At 43.7% G+C, this 18,592-nt stretch overlaps 1 protein-coding gene across 1 annotated transcript; it reads right to left on the bottom strand.

The window, feature by feature from the left end:
• Window positions 1-1,325: 1,325 nt before the first annotated feature.
• mvb12ba (multivesicular body subunit 12Ba) lies at window positions 1,326-16,476 on the bottom strand. The gene is made up of 10 exons (XM_028601653.1): window positions 16,160-16,476; window positions 12,314-12,431; window positions 11,504-11,611; window positions 11,294-11,390; window positions 10,668-10,797; window positions 9,775-9,918; window positions 9,358-9,452; window positions 5,350-5,405; window positions 3,016-3,075; window positions 1,326-2,220 (listed from the first exon to the last, which is right to left on the bottom strand). The coding sequence occupies exons 2-10, from the start codon at window positions 12,422-12,424 to the stop codon at window positions 2,134-2,136; spliced, it is 888 nt and encodes a 295-aa protein (XP_028457454.1). The 5' UTR covers window positions 12,425-12,431; window positions 16,160-16,476; the 3' UTR covers window positions 1,326-2,133.
• Between the last annotated feature and the right edge of the window lie 2,116 nt (window positions 16,477-18,592).

Here is an 18,592-nt window from a genome sequence, read left to right as displayed (position 1 = left end):
GCAACATTTTTCAGTTTGTACTTAGAAAAGTAAATCAAAATAGTGAAGACAGTTATGATGATGCAAAGAAACCAGGGCTGGGTATCAACCCTCAAACCTTTCTGTGGTTCCAACTGATCAAAACACTAAGAAGGTCCCTCAATCTACTCCCTTAGTGTCTACTCTTGAGGGAAATGTCATAGAGATGGTTCACACCTACAACTACCTTGGTATTTTGCTTGATGACTCCTTGACTTTTAAGCCCCATATAGATAATCTTGTGAAAATGCTTCAACTTAAATTGGGCTTTTTCTTTCGTAATAAATTCTGTTTTTCTTTTGAGGCAAAAAAGCGCATTGTTAATGCAACATTTTTATCTATTTTAGACTATGGAGACCTGTTGTACATGAATGCTTCTGCTAAATGTCTCCATAAGATTGACATTGCATATCATGCTTCTCTGCGGTTCATTACTAATTGTAGGGTCTTGACCCATCACTGTGAACTGTATTCTCGAGTGGGATGGCCTTCTTTGTCCTCCAGGAGGCTGGGTCACTGGTATGCTTTCATTTATAAGGCCATGCTTGGCTTATTGCCATCCTACATCTCTAACTTAACCTCACGGAGGAGCGTTAGCTCTCATTGTTTGCATTCGAATGATCTTTTGTTGCTCGCTGTTCCACTTGCCCGTACAGAACTGGGAAAAAGGGCTTTTGTTTACTCAGCCCCCCACACATGGAACATGTTGCAGAAAGACTGGAAATTGACTGAATTACTTTCATTGAACGCTTTTAAGTCCAGATTGAGAACACTTGAGTCGATCCTTTGTAACTGTTTTTCATAATGTGTATGTAATTGTATTGTATGTTTGAAACTCTTTTGCTGCTTCTTGGCCCGGACTCCCTTGAAAAAGAGGTTTTTAATCTCAATGGGACTTTCCTGGTTAAATAAAGAAAAAAATAAAATAAAAATAAAAATAAAAAAAAACTGTTGGCAAGGATGGTCATTTAAAAAGAAATGCTGTTTGGGTTACTGTATTTCATTTGACATTTCTGTTTTCGCCAACACAATTTCCCAAAGGCTCGAGGGGATTCTAGCGGTAGCGGTAGTTTTCAGAATCGTTCAACGTTGATACGATCATGGCGGTTTCTGATACCTGTCTGTAGTAGATGCTCTACGTGGATGGTAAACTGGAGACTGGATCCAGTTGCAGCAGCTAGAGTAATAGCAGCCAGACAGAATTCACAGAACCCTGGTTACATACATAACTCTCTGCAGCTGTGTCCCAGTGTGTCGCTGTGCCTCACCATACAGGTGGAAGCCTTTTATCAACATGTGAAGGAGGGTTTCAGATCAAATAATAAAAAGGTTTATATATTACATAGTAAGGTATTGTTCTGGTGTTGGTACCAAAGGCAAGTGTTGATCATTAACATGAAAGCGTGATACCCAGCCCTAAACAACTGGCTGACATGATCACAGGAAGAGAACAGTGGTACAGTATGTGTGAGGAACATCTGTGGCAAACAGGAAGCACACTGACACAATCCTAAACACAGAGTGCACTCACAGCCACACCGCTATATTACAGTAACATCTAGAGAACAATGACATCATTCCCCATCAAGATATGCAGTACAAGCTTAAAAACTAAATCCCATAACATGACATTTCCTTTTGCATTTCCAACACATGAGCTGGGAGGATAGGCCCTGTGGTGCCGGGCCTGGCCAATCACAGAGCAACAGTTGGGCCAGGAACAAAGAAGCATGATGGCATGTTGGTCAGAGCGGCCTCCATCATGCTTTATCTTCAGGCTGGGCGTGGTGTCTGGCAACAACACTTCACCATAGTTTAGGGAAAATAAATCTGATGAGTGAGAGTCCTTTCCTTGAGCAAGAAAGGTCTGTTTTGTCCAACAATGGGTCATTCCATTTCCATTTCCATTAAAAAGCCAGCTCATCCATGTTGGACATAGTGGTTTCTCCCAGAATCCCTCAGGGTTCTGCTTTGGTCTGCTCTCAGTGGTTTCACTTTCCTTTACAATTCAACAGTACAACTAACACATGGAGACCATGACATATTTGCTGTTGTGGTTTCCTCCTCTCAGGTGCTCAGTAGTGGTGTACAGGTCTCTCCTGCGGGCCGGTGTCCTCAGGCCTCAGAGCTCAGGGAGGTCCTGGTTGGACTGGGAGGGAGGCGGGCCGCTGCACTGTGCTCCGTGCGGAAACTGTAATCATACTGACAGAGGACAGCCACACATCAGTCCTTTGTTATGTGCTCTGGCAGAAAGCATCCCAGTCTACACTGGATGCATCAAATCATCTGCAAAACATCTGGGATTCACAAGATGCAATCAGACTCCGGACCACACTGGCCTCTGGTGGACACAGGCTGGCAGTACAGGAACATGTGCTACGACCATAAAAGGCCAACCCTAGATCTCCCATCGTCTGCTGTTAGAGATGCCACTGCTTCCCACACACTCCTCCAGTTAAAAGGATCATTGCTGTGTATTACAAGCTGGTTCTTTATAGCAATATTGCTTAAGGCTGCACAATATATCGTTTTTTTTTAATCATCATGGCAATATCAACTGTCGCAATAAACACAAAAGACAGAGATTTTGTATTAGTTGAAAAAAAATATCAGTAGAAAACTACCCTTTAAAATTTTAGTTTTAATTTAAAATTCTAGTCTTTTTTAGTACTGCCTTTAATATTCAATTACATGTTCAATTTGTTCAATAAAAGAATGTTGGAAATTATTTCCTTTCATTTGTTTTAAACTCACCAAGCAGTTTGTTGTATTTAAGCAGAATACTGAAATATTATTATTATTATTATTATATCTGTTTATTTATCAATGTAGTGCAGCCCTAATATTGCTACAACAAAGTCCAATGAAGTAATGGACAAAGCTATGAAAATAAATAAATTTGCAATAAAATTGGAAATCTCCTACATGTTATATTACATAATGTTATAATATTAGCAGAACTACAGCAACTCCAACTTAATTCCTCTGTCTACTCACCTCTTTCTCGATCTCAGCCAAGGACTTGATAGTAATGCCCATCAGATCCACCTGCTGCAGCTGGACATGGACAGCAGAGACACTTTGTTAGGACAGACTCACACTCGGCCCAGTTAAACCGTCCACTTCCTTTGACTAGTGTGGTCGCTCTGGGCCGTGCCCCGGCCCGCTGGAGAGACGTGGGCCAGGACGCCGTCTGGTTGGACTCGGGCACGGTACGCATCAGTGTGATCGTAGTCTATATCGAGGACGTTTTAGTTCAGTCGGATGTCCGTCCCCTTCCTCTGTCTCTGTGTTGGTGTTCTAACCTCTGGTGGATTTGTGAGGACTATGGTTAACTGCTCCTCAGATCTCTGCAGGGTAAATCCAGACAGCTAGCTAGACTATCTGTCCAATCTGAGTTTTCTGTTGCACTAAAACAAAACGTTCCACCAAAACAAGTTCCTTCCTGAGACTATTACCGTATTTCCGTCCGGAGCTTAGCACCGCCCAAGATAGCGGTCTGTATCTGTCTGGTCTATGCAGAGGTCTTGTACAAATGTTTCTGTCCTTATGTACTGTAAGTTGTATCTAAATGTTTTTATGTATCTGCAAAACAGGAACCTGCTGGAAACCAGTTTTTAAACTGAGTCAGGCCCGTTTATATTGTAACTTAATGTTACTTTTAAAGGGGTGATATAATGCAAAACCGATTTTACCCTGTCATAGTTGAATAACGACAGTTCGGTGGGTAAATAGGACATACTGTACATAGAAGCTCAAAGTCCCACTGACACCCCTTTACTATGAAAATCTCATATTTTGAAACTGCCGCTGAAAACGGGCAAATCCCAACAAAGCTGGAAGTTGACGTCAACCTCCCAAGACCTGTCACTTTGTCAGCCCATGGGTGTATTAAGAGAACAGTCATGCCCCAACATTTACATAGGCTACACAACTGACCTGAGATCAGGTAGTCTTGCTGCCTGGCCGCCGGACCTGCCTTCCTTCACAGACCCCGGCCTGCTGTGAGGTAGCTGGTCACGGCTGGCAGCCCACGGCACTCCATACCCGCGCAAAGTCACCGTTTTTTTTAACAGTCCCTGGAGCTCTGTCAGGGCAGCGGCGTCCATTAGTCCATTAGTCCAAAAAACGGTGACTTTGCGCAGGTGTGCAGTGCCGTGGGCTGCCAGCCGTGATTGAACTCTCTCTACCTCATAGCAGGCCGGGGTCTGTGAAGGAAGGCAGGCCGGGCGGCGAGGCAGCAACACAGGCAGCACCGGCCGCTGAACTCCGACACACAATCTTACCAAATTTGCAATTAGTCATCAATTTTCGTAAAACGTCCCATATTTGAGCTTTATGTAGTTGATTTCTCGCTTATAAAAGTCTCAGAAGTGAATTTAATAACAAAATAGCCCGACAAACAATGTATAACTTTGCAGTGTCTGAAATATGAGACCTGCTGTCGAGTCTCCCATGTGTTTCTATGTAGTTTGCTCAAACCAATCAGCGCGCAGCTCATTCTGAATATTCATGAGCATTCCATATTTGGAAGAAAAGGTCTCGTTCCAAATAGAGCCATATTCACAGGGTAGTTAAGGGCCTAATAAAATAGCATTCGGGCAATTTTCAGCCAAACCAATGTTACATACCCCATTAGGAGACCTTAAGGAACAGTGTAAAATACCCTATATAATCATTCTATCACCACTTTAACTTTTCCTGTATAATAAATAAAAAAAAGATGATTGTGATTGGTTTAAAGAAATGCCAATAAACCAGAGCACATTTATCTCCCATCCCAGAATGCTGTGTGGACTAGCCACATCTTCCTCCGCAGCGCTGTGTAGGAAGGTCTGGCAATGCGAAACTAGTGTGATCACTAAATGTGCCCAAGGACGGATCTGACGTGCACTGAATAAGCAATAAAGCTGTTAGGCACCATGTGTCGCCACGCCCCGAACAATGCCAAATGAGCCACAAAGTAACCATTACAGAGATGGACTCCAGTGTGCTGTACCAGAGCGCTTCACTTCCTGTTTTCAAACCCAAAAGTCGCATCCGAATGATGTAAGCGCGCTGTGGCCCTGAACGTTTTACTGCAGTGCGAGTGCAGACCAGCGGGTATGGTACGGCCTCCGTTTAACTTCAGTGACTCTAGTGTTTCCTTTCAACCTCCCACTATGTTACTGCTATAGAGAGATAAACAGGTTAAGCATTCTTTTACAATGGTTCTATTAAACATCAGTGTTAAAGCACAGGACTGGACACCCCCCCCCATCAAATCTGTGACCCATCGCCATCAGGCTGACCTGCCACCAAAGAGCTAAACATTCAACTCAGGCAACTTACATCAGACGAGGCACAGGCAAACTTCTCAGAGATCATGAAAGGCACTCCATCCATTGCTGAAACAGACAGTTGAGATAAATGGGTCAACTAACACAAAACATATATGTAATATGACATCAAACAAAGTCTCCATTATTGAGGCTGAAAACTGCATTTTGGGCCATTTTTGCATGGAAATTTCTTTAACGCATAATCGTTTTTTGTTTTAAATAGTGGGCGATTATTTTTCTGTTTTCTGTCTGTTGCAGCTCTAAATACCATATTTTCAAATGTCCCAAATACAGCCAGGGGAAAAAACAAGAGTAGGTCAACTCCTGGTGTCTGTCATATACTTCACAATTATTACATGAATTCAACAATATCATCACCCTATTTCAACACTTTGAACTGTTATTGTCCTATTTCAGTCACTGTGGGGGGGGGGTAATGTCCAGGCCAAACTGGATGTTGTAGTAACGTACACAAGATGGCAGTGTCCACATTTGAAGTACTGTGTGGTATTATAGTGCGTTCCATTTGTACTCGGAAGTCGGATTTTCCGAGGTCAAAATCGGAGACACGCCCCCTGACCTCAGATTTCAGAGCTCAGAACTTGGACAACCTCCGAGTACCCCGAGCTCAAAATCCAACATGGCTGCCCCGTGCATCATCAGTAGAGAAAGCTGTAGTGACATACAGTTTATTAGCTCTTCTGTCTTATTTGTGTCATACACCCTCCTGTCCAACTTCTATCTGTGGACATGTTGCTATGCTGTTTGGATGCACAAAAAACAGCCTGATGCATTGTTATCAATTGGTATGGCTAACCTGGCTAGAGCTAATGAAAAATCTGACTTGTAAATGGAACGCAGTCAACTCGTGTGACGTCATTCCCAGCCTCCAGCTTCCGAGGGAAATGGAACGCACTATTAGTTCACAAACTGGGGACCCAGGGGTATCCCTTTTAAAGGATTTTACGTTAATCTTGATCGCTATAGCTACGCGAGTACTTTCGATAGAAAAAACCCCGACCCAAATCAGTGCAGGTAACACGGAGAAGCTGCAGCTACGTACTACAAGCGTCCCCTGAGCTAAAACGGCAGTACTCTGGGCAAGTTTTAGAGTGCCTTTGTGCCTCTTAACAGACATAATATGCAATTAATATGTCTGTGCCACATGAACAGGGCCCTTACGTGTTAACAAGATGCGTTTTCAACTCAGACATTGTTTAAATTCACCTACCCTGGTCCCTGTCTCGATCCTGCCAGTAGCTAGCTTGCCCTGCTAGCTGATAGCCGTTAGCTGCCGTTTGGTGAGTGTATTCAGACAGGCTTCTGTGATAATCATCCCAATAACAATCCACGGAGTGGTGGTGGTGTGGCTATGTCCTCCAGAGCAGTGGTTCCCAACCTTTTTTCCTTGGCGCCCCCCCTACTCATGTCTAAGAAAAGCTGAGCCCCCCCCCCGCCCGAAACCAAAGTTGAGGTAACTCTCGAGATAGAGCCTTACTTTCCTTTTTGATACAGAGGAGTTATCAGCACTGTTACGTTTCTCCTCCATGTTTCATTCATAAAATTGTGATGCCGTGGCGGCAGGAAAAATGAGGATACAACAAAATATATAGTTTTCATACTGACTTTTGTATACATTAGATATTCTAGTGAATTATCATCATTTGTTTAACATGTGCAAAACAATTTTTTTTACCTCAACCTCAAACCAGATAAAGACTCGCGCCCCCCCTGTGATCTTTGCCGCCCCCCCTGGGGGTGCCCGGACCCCAGGTTGGGAACCACTGCTCCAGAGGACAGGTTATGTCACGTCTTGAAGTGTATTCCCCCCTAAAAAAAAACAATAGTGCTGTAGTAGCTGTTAGCTGCTAGCTGCCCTCCGGTGAGTGTGTACAGCCAGATAGCTGTTAGCCGTTAGCTGCTAGCTGCCGTCCGGTGAGTGTATTCAGCCAGGCATCTGTGATAATCATCCCAATAAAAATCCACGGAGCGCCCGGTGGTGTGGCTATGTCCCCCAGTTACTGAAGGCTACCTTTAGCTTGTGCTTGGAGCAGCAAGTTCATCTGCCTGTTTCCCCTCTGTCTGTCAGTCTCGTTCTTTCCAACTCTTGAGGCTAGTTCTTCGTCTGTATACTCTGGTTCGAATAAATAAGGATGACCATCAAACATAAAAAGGCTCTTCCGTGTGTTGCATATCTGCTATATTCTTCATACTCCAAGCTTCTTCCGTTATAAACAACTCCGCTTTTCACTCTTCACACACACTACGCTCCAATCTGCAAATTACTGTTTACCTTTTTCTGCTACAACTGACTTCCCAGGAGACCGCGATGCAACAGCTAGGCTTCAGTAACGCTATTATTACTGTGCAAGCCACAGACATCGTTTATCCGTTTCCATGTAGTTACATAGTCACTGATATGGTCATAACCACTACAGTGCTCAATTACCTATTTTGAGGGGGAAATAATCTAAACCTTTCGCTGCAAAGGCATGATCTGTCCTATGCAGGATATCCACCAACCCACCGGGCGCTCCGTGGATTTTTATTGGGATGATTAGCACAGATGCCTGGCTGAATACACTCTCCGGACGGCAGCTAGCAGCTAACGGCTAACAGCTATCTGGCTGTACACACTCACCGGAGGGCAGCTAACAGCTACTACCGCACTATTGTTTTTTTAGGGGGGAATACACTTCAAGACATGACATGACCTGTCCTCTGGAGGACATAGCCACACCACCACCACTCCGTGGATTGTTTTTGGGATGATTATCACAGAAGCCTGTCTGAATACACTCACCAAACGGCAGCTAGCAGCTAACGGCTATCAGCTAGCAGGGCAAGCTAGCTACTGGCAGGATCGAGACAGGGACCAGGGTAGGTGAATTTAAACAATGTCTGAGTTGAAAACGCATCTTGTTGACACGTAAGGGCCCTGTTCATGTGGCACAGACATATTAATTGCATTTTGTGTCTGTTAAGAGGCACAAAGGCACTCTAAAACTTGCCCCGAGCACTGCCGTTTTAGCTCAGGGGACGCTTGTAGTACGTAGCTGCAGCTTCTCCGTGTTACCTGCACTGATTTGGGTCGGGGTTTTTTCTATCGAAAGTACTTGCGTAGCTATAGCGATCAAGATTAACGTAAAAATTGGCCGGAATTCTCCTTTAAGTTAGCTAGTACGAGCAACTAAAAACAACACTGCTAGTTTGAATGTTCATGATGAAGTGGATCTATAAGTAACGTGGGATATAAAGTAACATTACATGTTTAATTTCTGCAAACTGGCTTCCATTCCCCACCTCACCATCTGCGCCACCAACCCTCTCCATCTCCAAAATTTGTGTACACATGGGTCAGAGACTCGTAAATTTAGGCACATTTCCTCAAAGTTTTTTTTTATAAATCCCAATTCATGCTTCGAAAGTGGCGTTTGTATATTCCAAGCCCTTTTTGTGTGTCCACAGTGGTTATAAATTAAGCTTCATTTGTTAAAGAGAAATGTATTAAAGGCTGTTAAGGCTACTAAAAATACTTCTGATATGTTCATGCTACAGTGGAGATAAAAAAGGACTGAACCTGCTGAAAAGACTATAAATATCTAAGCCTCCAAAATAGAATAGCAGAAAAAGAGACTCTGATGAGCTGCACCAAGGTCTGAGGCTGTACTTAGGCACAGCAGGCTTTGAGCTGAATGCTAACCCCCACAAGCTAACATACTGTAGCAGACAATATTTAGCATGCTAACTTGCTAATCAGGAGTAAACACAAAGGCTGATGGGAGCGTCATTAGTTTTGCAGGTAATTGGTCATAAATCAAAGTATTTGACCCATTCTATTGTTGATAAAGTGTAAAGTTCTTACCAGCTAACAACTATTCACGGGGCATTTAAAGCTCTTGTACACGTAGTATGAAGATAATGAGAGTCTTCCTTCTGGATGGATCGGCAAATTTTCAAAACAACATTTGTGATTTGGTGAAGAGAGAAGATGTGGAGAAGAAGACTAAGTGCTGACCTGAGATAGCATACAGGTTGGAGTTCTGGTGCTCGTAGTCTGGCCGGGTAGTGTTCTTCCCTCTGAAGCTGGCTGGGAGGGTCATGGAAATATGTCTTGGGGCAAAAAGAAAGAAGAGTCATACAGCATCTAGTTAGTTCAATAGAGACAAAACCTTCTGAATCTATGGGTCCTGGTGACCCGAAGGACAACACAAGGGATAATTCATGTTGATGTATAATGAATAATGTTGGAATACTATTCATTATTGCATGGGCAATGTTGGGTTAATGCACATGTTATAACGTAAAAAAAAAAAACAAGCATTCAGATTCAGATACTGATTTGAACGTCTGTTACCGGGGCAACAGTCAAAGCTTTCGGGTCAGCGTAAATGCAGGATACATGTGTACAAACGCGTCATTAGACGGGACTTACTTGAGCATGGGAGCGGCTGGGACAGGCGCCGAGCTGGAGGACGAGGTCACGGTGTGGACGCTGTTGGTGGTTGGTGTGTGCATGGAGTCCTGGGCCCGAGGGACGTTCCCCATGCGGTACCAGATCCCCATGTTGTTAAGCTCCCTGTTAAACCAGTATATGAACATGCTGAAAAGACTTCCTCAGATAATGAAGAAAGGTTATAGGCTGAATAGACAGCATGTGTGTACTTTGTCTTTTGCTCCAGCCCCTCAAAACGTGAGTTCCATCCCTCTTTGTTGACGTGTTGGGTCTCTTTTTCACCATTTTTTCTTTTGGGTTGTTTTGGGTCTCTGTGGTCATTTTGTAGTCACTTTGTAGTCGGTCTGTGTCTCTTATTCACACTGTTTTAGACCATTATTATTACCATATCTGTGTCTACAATGTTGGAAAAGCTAGGGCAGATATACTCAAAAAGCTTGCTAGAGAAGTCCATCTACAATCATTAGATCTGAGAAAAGTCTTTTAGTTACATAGGGTTAGGGTAAGTGCCACCCAAAACGGCTCAGATGCTGCACCTAAACCTTATAATGGCGGGAAAACCCTGACATGTATTTCCAGAGATGCTCCAGGCCCTCACCTACTGACAGTGTGTTTTGCAGATACTCCCTGTGCATGCACTAACACCTGAAAGAGTGGAAAGGTTCATCTTAATCATCCATGTGGCTCGATAAGTGGGAGAAAGTTGAAACTGCAAGAGTGGAACAGTGGTTTCAACTACAGGCCAAACTATTCCAATCCACCTGGATACTAAACTACTGTTGCCTGGTGCTCATTTAGATTATCTTCAATGGACAACTATTTGTCAAGTCTACAACCAAGACAACTTTCTCATCACGTCCCAGGCTGCTCACCCTATAAAGGTGTACTGTGGGGGGGCCTGCTTGGAGCGTCCCAGGATCCGGATGTCACAGATGGCGGCCTCTGTGGAGTCCCGTGGGATAAACTTGATGCAGAGACGCCTCTTCCTGAAGGCCTGCTCCTCTGTGGGACAGACACAGACAGACAGACAGCTCATCAACGATACAACAATGCCAGAGAGGCTCTCTGAAGCCTGACATCCTTGGCCATTAAAGGTTTCATTTGAATCATTTTCAGACAAACAGTGTTACCACACAGCGATGCTATAAGTAGCGCTGGGTACCCAATTTAATACTTTTTAGTCACCGACCGAATTGCCTCTAAAGTATTGAGTATGGAAAAATGCCTCGTCATTCAATACCCAAGTTCAACACCTAAGGAGTAAATCTCATCAACGTCAGTGAGCCAATCAGCACGCAGCATGCTTCTACCAAGAACTAATCACGTCTGTGATTGGCTGTCTAACGTTACACGTTAGATAGAGACGGCTCACGTAGTAGGAGCTGAAAAATAAATACAAAGATTTGTGCCGTAATGTGTAACTTCTTTTTGTTTAATTAAATTGGTATCGAAAAAAGTATGGTTTAACAACCGGTATCAAAGTCACGGTATATCTTACGGGTGTCAACAGTCTCCTGGATGGGGATGAACCCCACAGGCAGAGTGTCCTTTATATCGATCAGCTTCATGTCCACAAGAACATTGCCCAAATGGCTCTAGAAAAGAAGAAAGAAAAGAAGGAGAAATGGGAATAAAGTGGGGACTGAACGGTGCATGTGTGACATAAGATTGTAACATGCATGGCTGGTGGGTGAGGGGAGTTCCTTACATTTTCCTTAGAGAAGACCCTGGTGAAGCAGAGGTAGCGCGTCACCTTGGATTTGAAAAGGCCATCTTTCCACAGGTCAGCATCCAGGCCGTCTGTTGTTGCAGAAACCTGGAGGCAAATCAGTTACAATCTGTGGATGTCACAGGATTCTTTTAACCTGTCAACGACCTTTTTCATCAACCTTCCACAGAAAGATTACATTTGATCTTTTTAACGAGCTAAAATGCCTGATACAGGTCATTGCTACAGTAGTTCAGAGTAAAACATGATCATGACATCCACTGCAGCTGTAAAGGTGACAGTTCAATGTCAGCCATCTACAATGGGCCCAGTTCTTTCACAGTAGAATGACATGGGAAGTTCCTTGTGTAGTGCTACAGCAGCTGCTGTGGGTTTACCTCTGGTAGAGCAGAGAGGCTGGATTGTTTCAGACAGCAGCTAAGTTTACTGGACACATTTCAGGATTTGTGGCAAACTAAGAGTAACAGTTAGACCTCATTACATACAGCAGCATGCCGTGGTTGTGTAAAACAGCGGCAGCAGTGGGTGAGAGACTGCATGTAGATAGAGCAGATTGAAATATTGCATCCTACACGTTTATGTCTGTTGAACAGGTAAATATTGATAAAGTATTGGCTTTCTACTCACAAAAGGTTTTACTGCACTTACAGTAATGAGTGTTACTGTGGTGGTCATGATAACAGCTTTAGGAATTACTTTGACCTATGCCATCTAAATTGATGATTATTTGGCATGGTCATTTTGTAGTTGTAGTAGTAGCTGCTATCTGTCCTAAGTTCAGTAACTTACCACATCATATCCAGTGGGGGCCCTATTCCTGGAGGCTACTACTCCCACTCCAGTGATTGGGTCCATGTGCATCTCTGGCAATGCTTCAGAAAGGTCCCGGACCTCAGGCATCTTTGTTCTGCAGCAAAAAGCAACAGAACAAAGTCACTTCTTGGAAAGTGGTCGAAGGATGTGGGTTTACCTGAATCAGTCTACCTGAAACCTGCATTTCCCTCTCCTGTACCTACATTACACCGACTGAGAGCATATCCTCTAGGCCAGGGGTCTTCAACGTTTTTTAGGCCAAGGACCCCTTAGCTAAAAGAGAGACAGAGAAGGGACCCCCTACTACATATATACTGAAGAAAATGAGTTGCATTAAACTGTGCAGTATGGATGAAAATGTATGGCAGTGAATTCTTAAGCTTAACTGTATGGCTACCATGGTAACAAAATAGGCCAATTTATCTTTGCTATTGAAATGTTAGATTCATGTTAATGTATATTTTCAGACATATAATAATGTTTGAAAAATTATTTTTGCACTAACTCTTGGTGCTTTTCCATTACATGGTACCTGCTCGACTCGCCTCAACTCTACTCGCCTTTTTTGGTTTTCCATTATGAAAAAAAGTCCCTGGTACCTGCTAACAGGTACTTTATTTACTATCGCCTCCGTCGAGGTTCCAAGCGAGCTGAGGCGATACCAAAAGATGAAGTGAAAGCGACAGAGGGGGGTGTCCTGAAGAAACCCACGGTTTTTAAAAATCAGGTTTTTTTGCTGCCTCCAGCTTCATTTGAAACTAAATGTGTCTTCTTGCTGTGGCAACAACACACCTTCAACGTTCTGTGTGTGTGTCGTGTTAGGACACGGCAGTTTACTGCGGCGCCGCTATGATGACCAGCCACGCTGAGGCCGTACTCAAATCTGCAATGGAAAACGGACGCACAGTGCGTCGAGGCGAGGAGAGGCCAGCAGGTACCATGTAATGGGAAAACGCCATCTGAGGACACATATGACCCATTCTGGCCGGGACCTGTATTCTCCGGATACCCTTACCCTTCTTTTTTGACACTGAGGAGTAATCAGCACTTTAACCTTTTCTCAGACGTGAGGTTTTGTTCAAACGTTCCTTTAAGTGAACTGAACAAGACATTTCTTGGTGTCCAAAAACAACAGCCAAAACAACAGTCACTATAAGGTTTATTTATAAGGTGCACCATTTTGGGCTAGCCTCGTGAGACCGTCCTGATCTGGCGAGCTCCAGTTCTCCTCTCCCAGATCAGTCTGGCATCTTGAGGCAGAGAAAATTTGGAGCCGTTAGCCAAACGACCGGGCCAATCAGCGTTGGTTTTGAGGTGGGTTAGGTGGTGATAGACAGATGGTTTATCCAATCAGCTAACCAGTATTTTCAGACAGCGGTCCGGGAACCTGAAATGGTGCCTTTTATTCCTAAATTCTCGTTACACAAACGGCAAATATCCTTTACCGACATGTTTGCATGTTGAGCTAACGAGCTATGCTTTGCCTGCAGCAGCAGCTTGTGGTTGTATTTTCCTACGCTTCGTGGATCTGATTGGTTGATTTGGCCCGTCTATCACCAACATAGGTGATAGACAGATGGTTCATCCAATCAGCTAACCAGTATTTCCGCCCCTTCCCAAAAGTTCTCCAACGGAAAGTTCCCAGATGGATATGCCGAGCTAATGCGAAGCAATCCATCTGGAGGAGTCAGGTTAATTTTGGGCACCACCTAAGGCGAATAAATGTAAAATCATTAAAACTAACTAACTACCTAACTAAAGGACTATCCTAAGATCTAATGATTGTAGTCGTCCCCAGTGGACTTCTTTAGCAAACTTTGTCTTTAAGCTTATTTTTTTTCCATTTTCCCCTAAACCCCCCGCCAAATACGTGCTCCTAAGTCTTCCACAAACCAAGAAAAAACACTGGCATGATTAGCCTAGCTAAGCCTCTGTCCTCGGTTCATCATTTACTAAATGAACATCATGCTGTGTTGAAGAAGACTTGAAACTAGCGATTGAGGTAAAAACAAAACAATGTTCATGTTCAAAATTAAATGTTCATCTGCGATTTCCTGTATTGGCCCCAGTGAGTGTACTGTGTGACTTCGCTGAGTCTAAACAGTTTTAGACTGAAATGCTAACTATCCAGCCTTGTGTTACACTGCAACATAGCTGCATATTAGTAACAAGCAAGCAGTGTAGGATTTCCAAAGAGCGAGAAACCCTCCTGAAGCTGCCAGGACAACAGAGGCCTCCTGCATAGCATCTCCTTGACTACCAGAGTCAAATGTTCAGGGCTGTGACACAAAGAGAAGAAATAAAAGGCTGGCTGACTGGTTTGTCTCAGTTAAAAGAACAAACGTCTTCAAATAACCAAAGATATTTATTTTTAAAGGGGTTTTATGGCGCAGAGTTGAGCCTCTCTGGTAGCTCTGGGTCCAATCAAACAGAATTAGCAAGGTGAGGGCAAATATATTGAATGTTTAAAGGCAGAGCGATAAGGTCTGCCAGTCCAATAAAAGGAAATGGATGTACCCCGTCTGAGAAGAAGTGCTGTGTGAGACTTAGCCGTGGTACAAATGGCAGCAAATAAAACAGAGGAGAAATCTCTCATCTGATGTCTATTGAACCAGAGTCTTCAAGCAATGCAACATGTTCAGATGCAAATAACAAATAACCCACTGATTATTTTTTGTAGAAACAGACAATATTAAGGTCAATCATCGGTAAAAAAAAATTAGGGAAAATAGATTTTTAATAATCATGGCAAAAAAAAAATCACAATACATATGTTTTTTAACTGCCTTAAGCGAATCACTGACAGGTGTCTGTTCTCTGCTGTCCATGAAAGTGAATGAGACTGTTCCTAGCAAACCATCTTCAAAGACTTCAACAGTAGAAAGCACCTTTCAGCCATTGGCTCTGCAACACTTGCTGGCTTTCTCTATCTGTTGAATGTTTTAATGTTTTGGCATTAAACATAAGTTTCTGTCATGTAAGTGTTCCTTAAATGCTTTAATCAAACAAGACAGGCCAGTACAGATATGGTAAATGGAATGCAAAGTAACAGTATAACACTTTTCTATCTTAAAACTTTAAAGCCGTTTTGTTTAGTAGAATAGCTATACTTTGCTGTATATGACAAATGATTTTCTCTTTATTGAAAAGGCTAGCTTCTTTTATAATGTATTGCTGCCATTTAGCTAAATACAAAAGGAGAGAAAAAGCAGCATGAACCATTTAGAAATAGTAATAAACGGTTGACGTTAACAGCAGCATTGCTTAGTGTGTAGAACTAGCTAGCTAGCTAACGTTACAACGAATTCACCACTACGCCCCGACCCTCGTCAGATTTGTATCAAGTATCAGTATGTCCTCTTCATACTGGGCCAGGCTGGTTTAACACAAACGGCTAACTCACGTTGGGTTAACGTTAACGTTAACCCAACTGATAATACTAACGACGTCAAAATGATATTAAACGTGTGTTTCTCTTGTTCTTTAAATACGGACCGTGATTGAACGGCAGCGGAGATAGCTTGTTAGCTATGCGACACAGCTAACAAGCTAGTCAGCTAGCGTTAGCCCGCTGGTAGTAACCACACAAATGGCCAAAGCTGTCTGACGGTAACGTTGGCTCGGGTGTCCCTGGCCTGCCGGGTGGGCGAATGTTATCCGCCAGGCGATTTAAGAGATCACACATAGCTACATGTCAGAGTTATTGTAGCTAGTACCGTTATGCCGCCGTTAATAGCAGATTTACGTGCTCTGGTGTCGCTTAAAAGACCCCCGACTCTGCAGTGGCTGCTAATGTTAGCAAACTAACGTTAGCTCAGTTACCTTTTCGTTATCGTTACCTAGCGAGGTTAACGATCTCCGTGCGTTTTCTTCCGTGTTATCCTCTCTCGTGCCTTTTCACAGCTTTGGGGACATTCGCCTTTTCAGGAAATTGCTATAATCAGCGAACCAATCCAAAACATAAGCAGTTCTGTGTATTTGCATTGTGGTTCTCCAGCTAGCGGGTTTAGGGGGATGCCATCCGTGGAGCTGTTGGGAGGGATTGGGAAGGGAACTGGGGAGTGATCACTGAACCAACTGGAGGAGCCCCCACTCGCGCCCTAGTGCCTACGTATTGAATACCCACGTAAACACTTGCTAATGAGGCAGGGCGCTTTCTCTTAAATTCTCGATTAGCATGTCTGTGGGGGCCTCCTACATGCATTTCTCCAGACAGAAGAGTTGAATGTGGGACTGCAGGAGAATATCAAGCATAAACATTCACTTTTCTTTTAGGTGTACAAGGCTGGATAACCAACCAGGCAGAACCTGCATCATGTCTGGACCATAGACTGTTAATATTATACAGTCTATGGTCTGGACTCTGGGCCCGGAGTCAAATTCTAGTTTGAAAGCATTTTGTTTTAGTATTGTGCTTACATGGTGCATCTAATTATAAAGCATGGAATCATGGAACGAGAAATGGGCCACAACGTGTAGTTCAGCGCAAAGTTTGGAGTAATACTAACCCCAAAAGGTTGAAGCACTGTACATCAACTCTAAATGTGTGTGTGTGTGTGTGTCTAGTTGTACTAGAGATTTCTACCTGTGTACACACACACACACACACACACACAAACAATGTAATTAAACTATACACTGTAAATCTCTTCAATTAGGTGGCACTAAGTTATTTCGGATTACAGTTGGAATGGGCACTGCATGGTTTGAATATAAGTATAGCAGCTTTTTAATCCTACTTTCTATATTTGTACAAAATGCATTAAACAGAACAGGGACACCATGAATATCTGACTATGTATTGTGTTTCTATCAGTGCAAGCAGTTCAGAATCACAAATCAGGTAATAAGGGATTTGCATAGCAATTGTTAACCATCCAAACACAAAGCCTAATTATTAGGCTTTGCATTCCACTGCGTTATTCCACTGCCCTGTGTCGTGTTCCAGGACTTGCTGTAGGCCTAGGCCTTATACTAGGCTTAATTATACAGTTTAAGGCCTAGGCCTACAGCATGGCCTGGAACACGACACAGGGCAGTGGAATGAAATCCCAAGCCATGGCTGATACAGCTGTCAGCAATAATACTCCCAGACCCCCTGCCAATATTAAAAAACCTAACGCAAATAAACAAGGACTGAAAACAGATATAATGAACATACGAACAAAGAACACTGATGTACATTCACTTGAGAGAAAAAAAAATTGGCTCTGTTTTCCAAAATTACACTGCCGTGGATCACAGGTGACCTGAAGGTTCTTCTGAATGAGAAGAAGAAAGCTTTCAGGTCAGGGGACAGACAGGAGCACAAACTGAGGGAGTGTAAAGACTCGTACAGGAGGAAGCTGGAGGCCAGACTACAACTCAACAATGTGAGGGAGGGGTGGACGGGGATGAAGGGGATCACCGGGTGTGGGGTAGAAGAAGACAAACACCAGGCAGCCTTGAGAGAGCAAACGAGCCTTCCTGAGGCTGCAGGTGAGATCTTCTCTGGACCCTCTACAGTTTGCCTACCAGCCTCATCTGGGAGTGGTCCAAAATAGGCTCGGAAGGAACTTGTTTTGGTGGAACATGTTCACCTTAGTCATGCAACAGAAAACTCAGATTGGACAGATAGTCTAGCTAGCTGTCTGGATTTACCCTGCAGAGATCTGAGAAAAGGTTAACCATAGTCCTCATAAATAGACCAGAGTTTAAAATGCCAACACAAAGGAAGCCCAAGGCAACGGATATCCGCCCTAAATAAGTGAAATCCGGCGGATTTTCCGGCGGCCATGCATGGAGCAAACCCGGAAGTGGAACGTCAAGGATATAGACTACTGACTAGTAGACCACAGTTTGTCCGTCTGGACCGTGTTCTGTCTGATGTGGTGGTGAGTGGTACAGGGGCCCCACAGGGGACTGTGCTGCTTCCTTTTCTGTTCCCCTTATACACCTCTGACTTCCAGTACAACTCAGAGTCATGTCACAAGTTTTCTGATGACTCTGCAGTTGTTGGGTGTAGCCTATAAGGCATGGACAGGAGGGAGAGTACAGAGCGTTCTGTTGTAGCCAGCGCTCTGTTCTCCTCCGCCATCTGCTGGGGCAGCAGCATCAGAGCCAGCGACACAAACAGACTGAACAAACTAAACAGGAAGGCTGGCTCCGTTAGTGGCTGCAAACAGGACACATTTGAAGCTGTGGTGGAGAGGAGGTCACTGAACAAACTGTTATCTATCATGGATAACCCCGACCACCCTCACCACCCCCCCCCTC

Source organism: Perca flavescens, chromosome 16 (assembly GCF_004354835.1).
Source record: "Perca flavescens isolate YP-PL-M2 chromosome 16, PFLA_1.0, whole genome shotgun sequence".
NCBI classification, from domain to species: domain Eukaryota; kingdom Metazoa; phylum Chordata; class Actinopteri; order Perciformes; family Percidae; genus Perca; species Perca flavescens.
The sequence above is the reverse complement of the archived record's forward strand: the minus strand, read 5'-3'. Positions and strand labels throughout refer to the sequence as shown.

Coding starts and splice junctions, on each gene's coding strand:
- mvb12ba (XM_028601653.1), bottom strand. CDS start 12,424: ATGCCTGAGGTCCGGGACCTTTCTGAAGCATTGCCAGAGATGCACATG. Junction 11,612..12,313: donor CCCCCACTGGATATGATGTG/GTAAGTTACTGA, acceptor ATTTGCCTCCAG/GTTTCTGCAACAACAGACGG. Junction 10,798..11,293: donor CCAGGAGACTGTTGACACCC/GTAAGATATACC, acceptor TCTGTCCCACAG/AGGAGCAGGCCTTCAGGAAG.